Raw genomic sequence first — 13,975 nt, 5'->3', positions numbered from 1 at the left:
TGACCAGTTTCGAATAAGACCAGTCTGCAGATACAGTATGATTGGGATCATTGGGCACAAGAAGCCATCACCAGATAAGCCACTCATTGAGAAGAAGTCTCATTGCCTGAATCATACCGCTATGATTTAAGTGCTCCAACTCTGCAGGATCGACGGATTGCTTGACGCAGTCATCCGCGGTGCTAAAAACAATTGCTCTGTACTGTAGCCCGGATTGGCTGAATGCTATTACAGCATGCAAGGGTACCTGCATCGAGGTGCAGCAGCAGCAGTCTTTTGGGCCTTGTCTGATTTAGGATCCAATCCTCGATCTAGAGGACTCTGAAAGTCTGGTTGAACTAGGATTGTGACCGCCGATTTCGGAGCATCTTGATATTACCTCATAGGTTTGGCCGAACTTGACGCTGTCCGGTTAATATGTGTAACTAGTTACAGCAGGATATACTGGCCGATCCGAGCGATCATTGACAGGCCGCTGTATGAACCACGGTCCGAGGAGATCGGCTAGTTGATGGCTTCATGTTATCCTCCAGGAATTGAGATGTCTTGCTCCAGGTTCCTATTGATAGCCCCAAAATCTGGGATGAAGTGGAGAAGGTCGAGATATTGGAGTCTGGGACAGTGGATGCTGGGCCATGGGACTGCTGCAGACGGTCTTATCGGGGAGATGTTGCAGCCCGTTTTGGGTGCATTGCGGGTCGTATGGTATAGGTAGCCCTGGCTTGTTAGAAACAGGATTTCAGTGTTCAAGTCTTGGATTGTCGACAATATCAAGATATGCTCGAATACTCGATAGCCCATGTATCTATCTGTCTATAGAAGTTGAGAGCGTACCTAGGATTCAATGATCTTACGTACCTGCTTTTGGATTTGACACTAGAGTGGCCAATTAGATTGGAAGACAGATGTACTCTGTGAATCCTCGCCAATAATAGCGCCTCCACAAACGAAGAGTCAAATCCAAAGTGGCGACCGAAACCCCATGTGGCTGCCATCCCACAATGCGACGGGTGGAATACGTTCGTTCAAGAGGTCTTGGCTGAGTCTGCCACAGTGTCCTCCGATTCGGCGAACGTGCTAAGTCCTCGACGAAAGGAAATTGGCAGCTAATTAGCACATTATTCGCTGGATTCTAGCAGATTCTCTCGAACAGATTATGGAAGATCTTGTAATGCTGCCCAATGGTCGCCAGGATTGTGTGCATTAACCCATCTATTGGCCCCGAGGGACCCTGGTCGGCTTCCATTGGTTGGGACTAGCTACTGCCTACCTTACGGGACCACCTTCCGACGCACTGGATATACTGTGTACAGTGACCTGTGAACCTGCCTTGGTGCCTTACCAGATTAGTTGCTGTAAGGTACAGTACCCAAGTGACTCTGTAGAAGACAGGATGGTCCACTTTTTGGGTATCAGCCATGGTCGAGACATTCCAGAATAACTGTAAACTGTGGATTATAATCCTTCAGGTGAAGGCCATCTACCACGGACGTAATGAGGACCTTTGAAAGTCAGTCTTAGATATTGGCTTTTTTGACTTTGGCTTAAAAAAGAGGAAAACAAAGCAAGCCGCTGCTAAGAAGTCATCTCCACATAGGATACTAGGCACGGTAAGTACCCATCAACACTACTTAGAATCATGTCTTCTTTCGAGATGATTGATTTAAGCGTTGTCAGGTCGTTAGTGATATTCACCTGTTGTACATATAATCATCGCCACCGTATATCTATGGGTTATCTGTCCCTAGTATTCCTTCTGCCTCTCTAGCTGAATCCCGAGAAGCGGTTAGAGGAATCCCGCCACTTTGCATCATAGTTCTAGACAAGAGTACTTCTTGAAACCTTGTCGAGGCTTGAAACTCGAAATGTCGAAAATTCTGGCCTTCACGGTCGTCTTTATATGCAGAGTGCCTACAAAAAGAGTAGATCGCAGCCCCCGGCACTAGTGACCTAATCTTCTACTCCAGGCAAAGAAAGTACTTTATACTCCTCCATGAGCCATAAGGCTTTTAGTTGGTGTGAAAAAATACTACCAAAAATACTACCTGACTACTAGGCGACGGTCCGTGTCTGTCGTCATTAGGAGATCGCGCTTCTCTCCTACTCAGCTGATTGATCGAGAATACCATCGTCAACCAGCCTGCAGTGGTTTTCTGAAAACCGACAGGGTTCCCAGCCAGCCCAAACCAGAAAGTCTTTCTTTTTCCCCTTTCAGGGGCAAGAAGGGAAATCCCAGGCACCACCACGAAAGCGGGCCACTTTCTTTCGCAACTCCAGAACAACCAGACATCACGTATCCACGGTAGTAATCGAGCACGAGGGTGAAGCGAAAAGAGAGAAAGCTCAAGAGATCCACGATAAGAACCTATTATACTCCTATTTACCACTCCGACGGCTAGACTACTCTCCACACTCTCTTTTACCAGCGTTATCATTATTATTTGAACGGAGATCTCCATTACTTTATCATTTCTTTGACTGCAACGTGCTCTCTCTCCTTATTCACACAATTCCGCACACAGACAGAGACATCAACTTTTGGTCTCTCACACTCATTTTCTCTTTGTATGAATCCAAAGGATCTACTACTTTGTTGGTCTTTTTGTTACACTCTTTTTCTATTTGATTTTGGGGTCGTTATATTGCTTCTTTCTGCCTTGCCTCTCGAACCCACCTCGCTCTTTCGCAATCCCCTTGAGTCTCCCAACCTGCACTGCGGCTGTCGTTGATCCAACCTCTCCAGCCGAGTACAGTGTTGTCAGCACGATTCCACTAGTTCGTTCTTTTTGAAGAGAAAGAATGAAGGTATGTTTTGATTCCAAAGCTCTTTGATACTACCTAGTGAACTGTGCGCAACCCCTTCGTTTCGAGCAGCCGGCTTGCCCCCCTTCCACCATAATCATCCATACCCCGCCTCTCGTTTATCTCGATTATGGTTGTCGCTTGTGGTCTCTTTTCTTCCGATTCCGATTTTAGTGTTGATTTTCCTATTCCTGTTCTTGGAATATCATCGCCATATTTACCTACACCTTTTTTTTTTTTTTTTTTTTTAATTCACCTTCCCTCCTTTATTGCTATGGCAAATTAATAACATAGTCTTCAAAATATATAGGCCATCAGGCGATCTCTCAAAGGGGAAAAAGACCCCAAACCTCACCACCACCACCATCTTTCAATCACTCCCAAATCAGCCATTGCGATTCTGCCACCCAAGAAGGTAAGCCTTGTCCTAGCCCCCAAACACAAAATGAACCGCTGCGGCCCCCCTTTCGCTCCAACATTGAAAGAGTATAGCTAGGCTATCACTTTTCATCCCCTCCCCCTTTCAAATTACTCCCCCTCATTCCAGTCGCATTGTCAATTCTTGGAAGTTGGTATTGACCGCGCGTCCCTTTTTTCAATGTCTAGGTGATCAAAGCTCTCTACGACTACCAACCAGATCCCGGGAACACGCAAGAATTAGCGTTCAGCAAGGGCGACTTCTTCCACGTTATCAGCAGGGAGGACGACTTGGACTGGTACGAAGCGTGCAATCCCCTCATCCCTAGTGCCAGGGGGTTGGTACCTGTCTCCTTTTTTGAGGTCATCGGCAAGAACGAAAGAGATAGTGGCGGGTCGGTCGATCTTCATAAGAAGAAAGAGTCGCACGACTCGGGTTTCTCAGATCGTGGTCCCGCTCGGTTTCCCTCCCCCGATCATACTCCCACCCAACTTCAGCACTCCCCCGCGACTCCCAGGATGTCGACGTTAGGAAAGGCCTCGAGCGCCATGGTCTATGGTATCGTCCAGTATGACTTTCAAGCAGAGCGACCGGATGAACTCGACGCGAAAGCAGGGGAAGCGATTATTGTCATCGCCCAGTCCAACCCGGAGTGGTTCGTCGCAAAGCCCATCGGTCGTCTAGGTGGCCCCGGGTTGATCCCCGTCTCATTCATCGAACTTCGGGACATGCAAACCGGTCAAGCGGTAACCGATCCTTTGGAGGCAGTCAAGCGCGCTGGAGTACCAAGGGTTGAAGAATGGAAGAAAATGACGGCCGAATACAAGAACAGCAGCATCACCCTCGGCAAGATTGACTCGGCCGCATCAGCAATGCAGTCCGTGACCTCTGGAGTTGAGAAGATGTCCATGGGGCGCAACAGCGCCGGCCACGCAAGCCAGAATGGAAATGCCTACGTAAGTCTCCTTTCTTGCTCTCTTCCTTTGCCGATGCGCATGCTCATGCTGATTTCTTGTACAGGGCTATCATAATCGGAACGCGAGCAAAGCGTCCCTACCTCAACACCTGTCGCAGCCGCCGATGCCGAATCACCATCAGCCTCTGGTCGCTCCGGTAGCCGCATCCATTCCCCGGTACTGCTTTGATAACGACAAGTATTGGTATATTATTGAGGCCAAGATGGAGGACGGCCGCTGCTGGGAGTTGTCCCGTTATTATCATGACTTCTACGATTTCCAGATTGCGCTTCTGACCCAATTCGAGGAGGAGGCCGGAAATCGCGGCAAGCCGCGCACATTACCATTTATGCCCGGACCTGTGACGCATGTCACCGATGCGATCTCCAACGGCCGTCGCCAGAACCTGGACGAATACATAAAGAAGCTCCTGGCCATGCCTCCCCATATCTCCCGCTGCCAGCTGGTCCGTCAGCTATTCGCGCCTCGCCCAGGTGACTTTGAAATAGACCCGAGCGCGTTTGGAGAAGATGCTCGGTACTCCGGTGGCTCGCACCATTCCTCCACGCAGGAGGCATCGCGCAGCGCGTCCCGCCAGTCATCTCAGGCTCAGATGAGCTCGCACCCCGACCGAGCTTCGCACCAGCGCAATCAGCCCTCCCTCTCGCATCCGGCTGACAGACCAGCGCCGATGAACCGACAGGCCAGCTCTCTCACCCAAGTGTCAACAGCCTCAAGCGGGGGCGCCATGAAAGTCAAGGTTTTCTTCCAGGACGACTTGATTGCCATTCGCGTCCCTAGCGACATCAGTTTCCAGCAGCTCCGGGAGAAGCTATTAGATCGTCTCAAGCTTAATGAGGAAATCGTGGTGCAATATAAGGACGAACCATCCGGCACATACATGGACCTGAACAACGACAGTGACCTTGACACCGCCATGCAGCGGAATTCCAAGCTCACCCTATACGTCGGGCTTGCATAAGAAAGCCCACGCCACTCCTTCTCTTCTTGAAAGCATGCATAGAACCATGGTTTTCCGATGCAAGTTTGCGATAGATCGTTGTCCCCTGCGTCTGCCCTTTGTCTCATATTACCCCGCCACAATTTTGATCGACTTGTGGAGACGGTGTACGGTGTTCTGGTTTTGCCCTATTGTTCAATGTTTATTTTGGAAAAAAGAGCCATTTGAGCGCTTTCTGATTGTTTGTGTTTGAAAAACGACAGATTGAGATGTCCGACATGTTTGATGTTTATGCCGTTATGTACTTTTCCTGGTTGATATATCCTTTTTCCTGTGTTTTTCGCATTGGATCCTGTTCCGTGGGCATATGACTTGTTGTGATGTTTCCATACCCTCTTGACGTTTTGTCCATCACATGTACATATGTTTTCTTTGCATATATACACCTCTATGTAGGCTTCTCTACCTGCCTGCAGTCGTATAGTGATATGTCTTTTCCTCAGCATTATCAGATACTCCATCATAACATAGCACAACATTCGTACGGAGTACTCTGTACCTGGTATGTTGACAACTACTGCGCTGAAAGCAATTCCGTCTTAATTGCCGGGGTTCCGAGTCACATGATTCCGGTCATCGGAAATCCCGCGGTTCTTTTTCGCCTCAGGCCAACGCAGCGCTGATGGAATTCGATTGCCATCTTGCCAATTGACATACGCGCATCAGGCGCACGTGCTCTCATTCTCTTCGTACTCCAGTCTTCCGAGATCTTGAAATTATTCTAGCAAGATTACTGATGCCTTTCTCCGAAAGCTATCAGGCGTACCTGCTTTGTTGACACCGACAATTCTCATTTTCCCCGCTTGTCCGCCGCACTCGATTCTTCGGCCATAGAAGTATACCCGATCGGAAGAATCAAGCCCCAGTACCTCAAGCCTACCGACCGCATACTTTTACACGAAGCGGTTACGATTGTTTGCGCTTAGCATCCCTTACACGAGCGACTCATCTAAGGAACAAATGAGTCGGCCATCTGCGAAACTCTGCGCCGAGTCCCTTCCCTCGGCGCTGAGGAGCCGGGCCCCAGGGTTGCCGGCGAGGAGAGCCGGACGTGCACGGGTACTGAACGAAGAATGTAGACGTAGACGGAGTGTACATAGCAGCAATGGTGCAGCTCGTCGTCAGGCTGCCGAAGCGCAGGGTGTTTGGTTGAATGCCAGAAACGCGCAGCCGAGGACCGGAGTGTATATGCGGCGCTTCGCTACAGCGGCTGTTCAGCCTCAGACTGAGAGTATTGCGGGACAGACGGAGGATGCGAGGTCTGGGTTGTCTGGTGGGCCGTTGCAGGAGTATGAGGGGCGAGTGCAGCAGGGGCGGTTGCGGGATGATCCATATCAGAGGGGTGGGTTGTTTCCTGTACTGGCTTTTCAGAGTCGACGATGAGCTGACAGAGTTAAGAGATTGTCCAAAAGCTGCAGGACCTGCACGACGTGTTGAAAGGTTATACTCCTCCGGCCGTTGTGCACCCGAGCGTTGAGTCGCTGGATCCGAAACCCAAGTCGTCGTTCTTCGGCTCGCTGTTTGGGCGCAAGAGCGCAAAGGCGGAGACTAAGATCCCTGAGAATCTCCCCAAGGGATTGTATATGTATGGTGATGTGGGGTGCGGGAAGACAATGCTCATGGATCTGTTTTACGAGACCCTGCCAGCCAACATCAAGTCCAAATCGCGCATCCATTTCCACAACTTCATGCAGGATGTACATAAGCGCATGCACGCGGTGAAGATGCAGTACGGTAATGACTTTGACGCTCTGCCTTTGGTGGCGGCGGATATCGCAGAGTTGTCGAGCGTGTTGTGTTTCGACGAGTTTCAGTGTACGGACGTTGCTGATGCGATGATTTTGCGGCGGTATGTACCTGGAGCATTTTAAGGCGAGGCCTCGGCTGACACCTTTTAGACTACTTGAATCTCTCATGTCTCACGGCGTCGTGCTCGTGACAACCTCGAACCGTCATCCCGATGATCTGTACAAGAACGGTATCCAACGAGAATCCTTCATTCCGTGTATCAATCTTCTCAAGACTGCTTTGACCGTGATCAACTTGAATTCGCCGACCGATTACCGCAAAATCCCTCGTCCACCAGCGGCCGTGTACCACCACCCGCTCGGTCCTGAAGCTGATCGCCACGCGCAGAAGTGGTACGAATTCTTGGGCGATCCCAATGACCCTCCTCACCCGGAGACACAAGAGGTATGGGGCCGTAAGATCAAGGTTCCCTCGGCCAGCGGAAAGGCGGCCCGTTTCACTTTCCAGGAGCTCATCGGAAGCGCAACGGGAGCGGCGGACTACCTGGAGCTGGTGCGGAACTACGAAGCTTTCATCGTGACGGATGTTCCAGGGATGACGTTGCAGCAACGCGATCTGGCTCGTCGATTCATCACTTTTATTGACGCCGTCTATGAGAGCAGGGTGAGTAGCTCTACCGTTTTGTTTTTGCCCAAGTCAGGCGACGGCTAATATTTGTCTCAACAGGCCAAATTAGTCCTCACCACAGCCGTCCCACTCACCAACCTCTTCATGTCCGAGCAAGAAGTCAAATCCTCCCTAGAAGAAAACGGGGACCACTCCGATCTCTCAGACGCCATGCGCATGATGATGGACGATCTGGGATTGTCAGTGCAAGCCCTCAAATCGACCTCCATTTTCAGCGGTGACGAGGAACGATTTGCGTTCGCTCGTGCCCTTTCGCGGTTATCCGAGATGGGCAGTAAGGACTGGGTTGAGCGCGGCTTAGGAGTAGGCAAGACCGTCCAGGAGGGAAAGAGCGAGCACGATGCGTGGATGAAGGCGAGGAGCCGCTGGAGCGAGGACAACATGTAGATTCAGTTCATACTAGACTTGTGGCTTTGTTCTATACCTTTCGCATCTTTGCGGCATGAGCAGCCTCTTGGGGAATGCCGTGCAGTGTATATCTCATTCTACATATATAGAACTACCCATATATACATTCACGATACCACATCTACCGCCAGAACCCTCATGTTGTCTACCACCCATAACTCTTCTGATACGACCAGATAAGTCGAGAGATAAATTATGACTTCATCAATCTCTCAATACCCGGGCTAAGGCCATCGAATCCGTCGCGACGAACATAACCGGGGTATTCAGCTATTGGTGTTCGTGAGCCATTCTCCAGGGGTATGGAAATTGGACTACCTTATAAGCAGTATGCTGTCCCCACTAAGTTGCTTTGCAAGTGGGTTAGTCGGCTACACTTAGTCCAGGTGAGGTAAGGCACTCCGTCCAAGGAAATGCAAGCAGATGGAGGTGTCGTCGCGCGCGGATTGCATCACTCTGGAGCCGGCCTGATTACGGCAGTTAGACAGGGTTTTCGTAAATAGAATTGCGGAGAGCAATGCTTAGCTCTGGTATTGAGAGATACGAATGTACAGGAGACGGTGAATCGTAATGTGTGAAGTGAAACGGGTAAGGTTGCTGATTTGAGCTGGACGATGAGCAGCACATTACTACTGACTATGGAGTCGAGATCTCTGATTTGGATCAATGGTTCGCGCTTCGCATTGTCGATGAGAGGTATAAGAACAATGGTCCTTCGTTCCCTTGATTAATCTACTTGGGCATTCTCATAGGGGTAGCTCTTGTGCGCCGAGTAAATGCTAGTTGCGACAGAGATCATACGTTAGAGCCATGCCAGCCCCTGAGCGAGTCGTCCATACGCTTCAGCACGTTCATGACTTCACATAGAATCAACCAGTTGACCAGCACTTTTGTCTTGACTGGTACCTCTTGAGGGAGTATCTCGTATTTGCCAACTTCCCCGCCTGAATTCCGAGGCAGCAGCCGGTTGCCTAAACCCGCAACGCGCGCCGATCTCTGATACTCTCCGTATAAATATCATCACACATAATATGAACAGAGTCTTCTCGGTACTGAAGATTCTCAGGCCACTTCCTCGCATACAATTGCGCTCAATGACAATGGAGTCTGGAAAAACGCGCTTCGACTTACCGGGTTACTCCATCCCCTTGAATTGGAGCCCGGGAGCTCCTGAGATGTTCCCTAATGCGCTGGAGACTAGTCTCGCTGAGTAGGTTGCTCATCAACACGATTAATTGTTCTGAAGCTAAGATGCAGGCGCTTGACTACCCATCGGGAGATATTGATGATGCGAGCGCTCAACTCCATTACCGACAAGCTGGACTGGGAGAAAAAGGTGTGTTTGCTTTCTTCCCTGAATGAGCATGACTGACATTACATGAAGGTCTTTGATGAAGAAATTACTGCCAAATGGCGCAAGGAAATTATGGACAGTGGAGAGGATATCACTCCCAATATGATGAACTGGACCATCAAGGAGGCGCAGTGGAAAGCCAAGGTCTTCCAGGACACCAAGCACGTCGTCGCATTCGATGCTGGCGTGGTCAAATCTGATATTGCCATTTGTGAAGACTTGCGACAGGCGCTGAGAGATGCTGTTCAGCCCCTGGAGGATGTGCCTGAAGGGCTCAAAGACTACCATCCTGGATCGGACGACAAGGTGGTTGACCTGGTCCATCCGTCGCTGTTCCCTGTCATCTACGGCCGGACGCGCATTCTCCATAGGAAACTGATTGGTCTCGAGGACTTTTTGAATCATGTCGGAGAGGGCAAGATACTTGCAGTTCCTCCAGAAGAGGAAGCTACTGCTACTGTCGACCGCGACTGGCGAAGTGTTCATCGACCCTACAGCCGCAAATTCCAGTGGCTTCCCTGTGACGTGCATTTCACTGACAATGGCGAATGTCGCATTGCGTCGTATATCAATAACCTGCATCCGAACAAGCATCGCCAGCTGTACCAAGTCATTGAGAAGATCTTGACTCAGACCATCCCGCTGTGGAACACGACCTTGACCCTCGTCCGGGATAAGTACAAGCGAATCCCCTACGATGAAGTCCAATATGACGAGCATCCCGAGCCGGAGCCGCAGCCAGCAAACAAGGAAGACGAGTATAGTGACGAATACTGTCAACGATATGACGAATGGCAAAAGCGAGAGCCCATCCGACGCCCGGAACCGGGCGAGTTCGCTCCCCGTGTAATCGAGGCCAAGAACCAGATCAACCTGCACAAGGACTTTGCCGAGAGAGGATTGCAAGTGATCGTCAAGCTGGCCAACATCGAGCTGACACCGGAGAAGCCCGAGTACGAAGGCGGATCGTGGCACGTCGAGGGACAACTGGTATGTTTCTTTGCCGGGATGGCTGGAGCTCAAACTAACCTACATAGAATGAGCATATCTGCGCGTCAGCCATCTACTACTACGACAGTCAGAACATCACCGACAGCAGACTCGCGTTCCGGCAACGGGCGGATACAGAAGAAGTCTCATATATCTCCTATGACCAATCGCGACACGAATTCCTCCAGGTAATCTTTGGCTTGGATAATGAGGCGGCTTGGAACGAGGGCAATGTCACTCAAGTCCTAGGCAGCGTGGACACTCGTCAAGGACGCTTGCTCACCTTCCCAAACAGCCTGCAGCACCAGGTGTCGCCGTTTGCGCTGGCAGATCGGACCAAGCCAGGCCATCGCAAGATCCTCGCTTTCTTCCTCGTGGACCCCCATCTCTCGATTATTTCTTCGGCGAATGTGCCACCTCAGCAGGAGGACTGGTGGAAGGAACGGCAGGAGGTTGTCGGGAAATTGCTGAGTGAGAGACTCCCGGCTGAGTTGCAGAATATGGTCAATGAGGGTCTCGAAGCTACGCCAATAACTTTGGAGGAGGCAAAGCAGTACCGCAAGGAATTGATGGAGGAGCGCTCCAACAAGGCGCAGGAACAGAACCGGGACTTTGAAATGGGAGAGTTTAACTTGTGCGAGCATTGACCGGTTTTGCATGTATCTGTTCATTCTCGTCGATTATACCATATCAAATAATAGTTGCTTCAGCAATCGCCTCCATATCATCTACTATGCACTCTTTTGTAGGCCGGAAGCTCTCCTATCCCAGACTCTAGCCTTGTATGAACGGAACGACCCCATTTCCCGGATAGAAACATTTGGCAGGTTTCGAGACACGGGAACTGGCAGAAAGGGTTAGCCAGCTTAGTAGATGAAGGCCGCTTAAGTCCTTTTGTAGGATACAAGGCGATCATGGTTATGCTCATTGCAATTGATTAGTCTTTAATACTGAGCAGAGCTGCATGTTCTGCCGTTGACTAGACAATACTTAGGAGCAACAAGTAAACAAGACCTAGCAGAGCTGCATGTTCTCCTGCTGTGGAAGGAATATTTAGCATACTAGTTCTCCTCTGAATTCCGGCCGGATAAAGTCGCACACTATCACGAGGCCTCAGTCATGAACGGCGACACTCTCTGCACAACTCTGCAGATACCCGAGGCATGAAAAGTTACACAAGACGCAGGCGAGGAAGGATGTGAGAAGGGTTTGCCGTCTCTTTAGTCTTCCCCTTATTAGCATACGACTCCTTTCTTCAATACTTCGATCTGAGCAGTGTTGGAGCAATACTTCCGAAGATGGCTCTGGGGATATCGCGCTCACAGCGCTTGATCATGGTGATCGGGATATCATCATGTTTCTTCTTGACTGAAATCTCAAGTATTTGTCCTCTGTGCAGATTAACGAATCCTGGGATTCAAAGCTGATATCAGCAGTTGGCTTGTACACTCATTCGCTGGCTCTGGTGGCAGATGCCTTTCACTATGTACGCTTTGCTTTATCTTCCGGGTGACATCTGCTGAACGGTTCAGTTGACTGACCTGATTGGGTTCGTTGTCGCCTTGTTGGCCTTGAAGGTGAGATAATGGCCTTGAGGAACGCAGAGCATAGAAGCACTGACACAGCAAACAAAGCTTTCTGAGATCGACGATCCACCGAAGATTCTGGCCTTCGGGTGGCAGCGAGCACCACTACTGGGAGCTTTCTTCAACGGAGCGCTTCTCTTTGCGCTGGGAATAAGCATTCTATTGCAGGCTGTGGAGAGATTTATATCATTGCATAGTTCGTGCCCGCCTTCAACGCGCAGGCGATTCACTGATATTTTACAGAGATCGAGAATCCCAGACTCATGTTCATTGTTGGATGCGTTGGCTTGGGTCTCAATATCCTCAGTGCTGTTATTCTTCACGGCAGGCTTGTCTTTCTGGATGCGCAGTCTCGTTGCTAATGTCAAAGCATTAGAGGAGAGTTCCCATGCCCATCGACACGCGTTAGATGCGTCGACAGACTCGTCCATAAGAACCGATGACGAGGTACGGATACCAAAGATTTGCCCTTATTCCCACCATTTCTGGGATTTGCATAAGCTCAGCTAAATCTTCGATGCAGGGCAGTATAAGGCTTCCGCCCAAGAGGACAGGATCCAGTTGCCGTGATGTTGGAATGCTAGGAGTTTTGCTCCATGTCATCGGAGATGCAGTGAACAATCTCGGCGTTATGATTGCTGCACTGGTAATCTGGTTCACAGAATATGAAGGACGATACTACGCTGATCCGGGAGCAAGTTTATGGATCGCCTTCATAATCATACTATCTTCTCTTCCGCTCCGTATGTTGTCCTCCATCCGAGGAGTTGTTAGGTGGTGCTGACGCTTTTCAGTGCGGAAGACCGGATCAATTCTCTTGGGATGTGCACCATCTGGCATTGATCTCAATGACCTAAGAAGTGACCTGGAAAAGGTAAGTGATGTTGTATTACTCCGATGTCATCTCCGCTCTGACAGTGACTTGCATAGATTCAGGGAGTGCTGTCGATTCATGAAATCAATGTGTGGCATATCAGCCAGCACAAGTCCTTAGCCGTCATTGGAGTGCTCGTCACCGATCAACATGTCCCAGGATTTACCAAGCTGACCAGCATGGTCAACGAGTGTTGTCAGAAGTATGGCATTCAATCGGTTGCTCTTCGGCAGATGCTGCGTTCACAGGAATTGTCACTGGCAGTGGTAGACAGAATTTGAGGAGCGAAGAAGGCAATAAAATGTCGTGTTGGGGCATAGAATGGATAGGCCCAGCGGATCCTTGTAAGCCTAAATCATGTCAGGGATGAGATGGACTGTGGGATGCTCTTTGTCACCTGACAAGCCCATTTCTCTTCTGCAACAACCAGACTGCTTAGTTGCCATTACTCTCCTCACTACCCTCTCCATCGTCAATGTTCCAGTAATGCGATCAAAGTAGTGATCCGAGCTTGGATCTTCGTTCTCCACCTTCTCCGCATGTCTGGCGGAATGATTCCGCCATGCAACTGAAATGCTCTTCTCTGGCCCGGTAGATATGTCAATCTGCACGATCCTCAGCCTAGCAGCTGCCTGAAGGAGGACAAAGTCGTTGCCCATGCTTTCTATTGGTTTTTCGTTTGGCCCAGAATGGCCAAGTCTATCTTATAACCATACCTGTAATGGATGAAAGAGGAAACTGATACGCCCTGGGTGGCCGAAGACCCCATGACCACACGCGGATATGCTTGAAAGAAAGGACCAATGGTACGAATCCCATGAGGGGAAAGCTTGATGGTTCTCTCGAATCAACAGCCGCTCGGCAGATAGGAGCTTCTCCAATCTCCACCATGGCGTATCTCCAACAACATCTATGGTTATCTCCCTCGGAGGCGCGGGGAAGGATAATGTGTCCTGATTGGAATTTGTCACCGCATTCCGATTCCGAGATGCAAGGAGTTCTGGCGTGAACGACTTCTAGGTGTCTGCTAGGGACTGTGTCCAGGGGACTGATACACGGTAGCGCCTTCGAAGAGCGGTATAAGATATGCTCCTCTCACGTCCCCCATGATCTAACTTTAACTTCTTGCT

The 13,975-nt window shown here is 50.0% G+C and overlaps 4 protein-coding genes across 4 annotated transcripts, besides 1 other annotated feature; all 4 read left to right on the top strand.

Annotated features, from left to right (window-relative positions):
- Positions 1-2,799: 2,799 nt before the first annotated feature.
- NFIA_029260 (phosphatidylinositol-3-phosphate-binding protein BEM1) lies at positions 2,800-5,158 on the top strand (the record flags this gene model as incomplete). The annotated part of the gene is made up of 4 exons (XM_001262390.1): positions 2,800-2,805; positions 3,113-3,217; positions 3,409-4,176; positions 4,241-5,158. 4 exons carry the CDS (start codon positions 2,800-2,802, stop codon positions 5,156-5,158), a joined length of 1,797 nt encoding a protein of 598 aa, XP_001262391.1.
- Positions 3,031-3,051: a microsatellite.
- A 999-nt stretch (positions 5,159-6,157) lies between the features above and the next one.
- Positions 6,158-8,020, top strand: NFIA_029250 (AFG1 family ATPase; the record flags this gene model as incomplete). The annotated part of the gene is made up of 4 exons (XM_001262389.1): positions 6,158-6,539; positions 6,596-7,046; positions 7,096-7,609; positions 7,673-8,020. The coding sequence occupies 4 exons, from the start codon at positions 6,158-6,160 to the stop codon at positions 8,018-8,020; spliced, it is 1,695 nt and encodes a 564-aa protein (XP_001262390.1).
- Positions 8,021-9,141: 1,121 nt separating this feature from the next.
- On the top strand, positions 9,142-11,032 carry NFIA_029240 (DUF4246 domain-containing protein; the record flags this gene model as incomplete). Its single annotated transcript, XM_001262388.1, has 4 exons — positions 9,142-9,251; positions 9,299-9,377; positions 9,426-10,385; positions 10,433-11,032. The coding sequence occupies 4 exons, from the start codon at positions 9,142-9,144 to the stop codon at positions 11,030-11,032; spliced, it is 1,749 nt and encodes a 582-aa protein (XP_001262389.1).
- Positions 11,033-11,683: 651 nt separating this feature from the next.
- Positions 11,684-13,126, top strand: NFIA_029230 (putative di-, tri-valent inorganic cation transporter; the record flags this gene model as incomplete). Its single annotated transcript, XM_001262387.1, has 8 exons — positions 11,684-11,765; positions 11,822-11,871; positions 11,918-11,962; positions 12,020-12,167; positions 12,231-12,418; positions 12,495-12,714; positions 12,766-12,845; positions 12,902-13,126. 8 exons carry the CDS (start codon positions 11,684-11,686, stop codon positions 13,124-13,126), a joined length of 1,038 nt encoding a protein of 345 aa, XP_001262388.1.
- Positions 13,127-13,975: the final 849 nt, after the last annotated feature.

Source organism: Aspergillus fischeri, genomic scaffold (genome assembly GCF_000149645.3).
Source record: "Aspergillus fischeri NRRL 181 1099437636261 genomic scaffold, whole genome shotgun sequence".
NCBI lineage: Eukaryota > Fungi > Ascomycota > Eurotiomycetes > Eurotiales > Aspergillaceae > Aspergillus > Aspergillus fischeri.
This window is presented reverse-complemented; position numbering and strand designations above follow the sequence as displayed.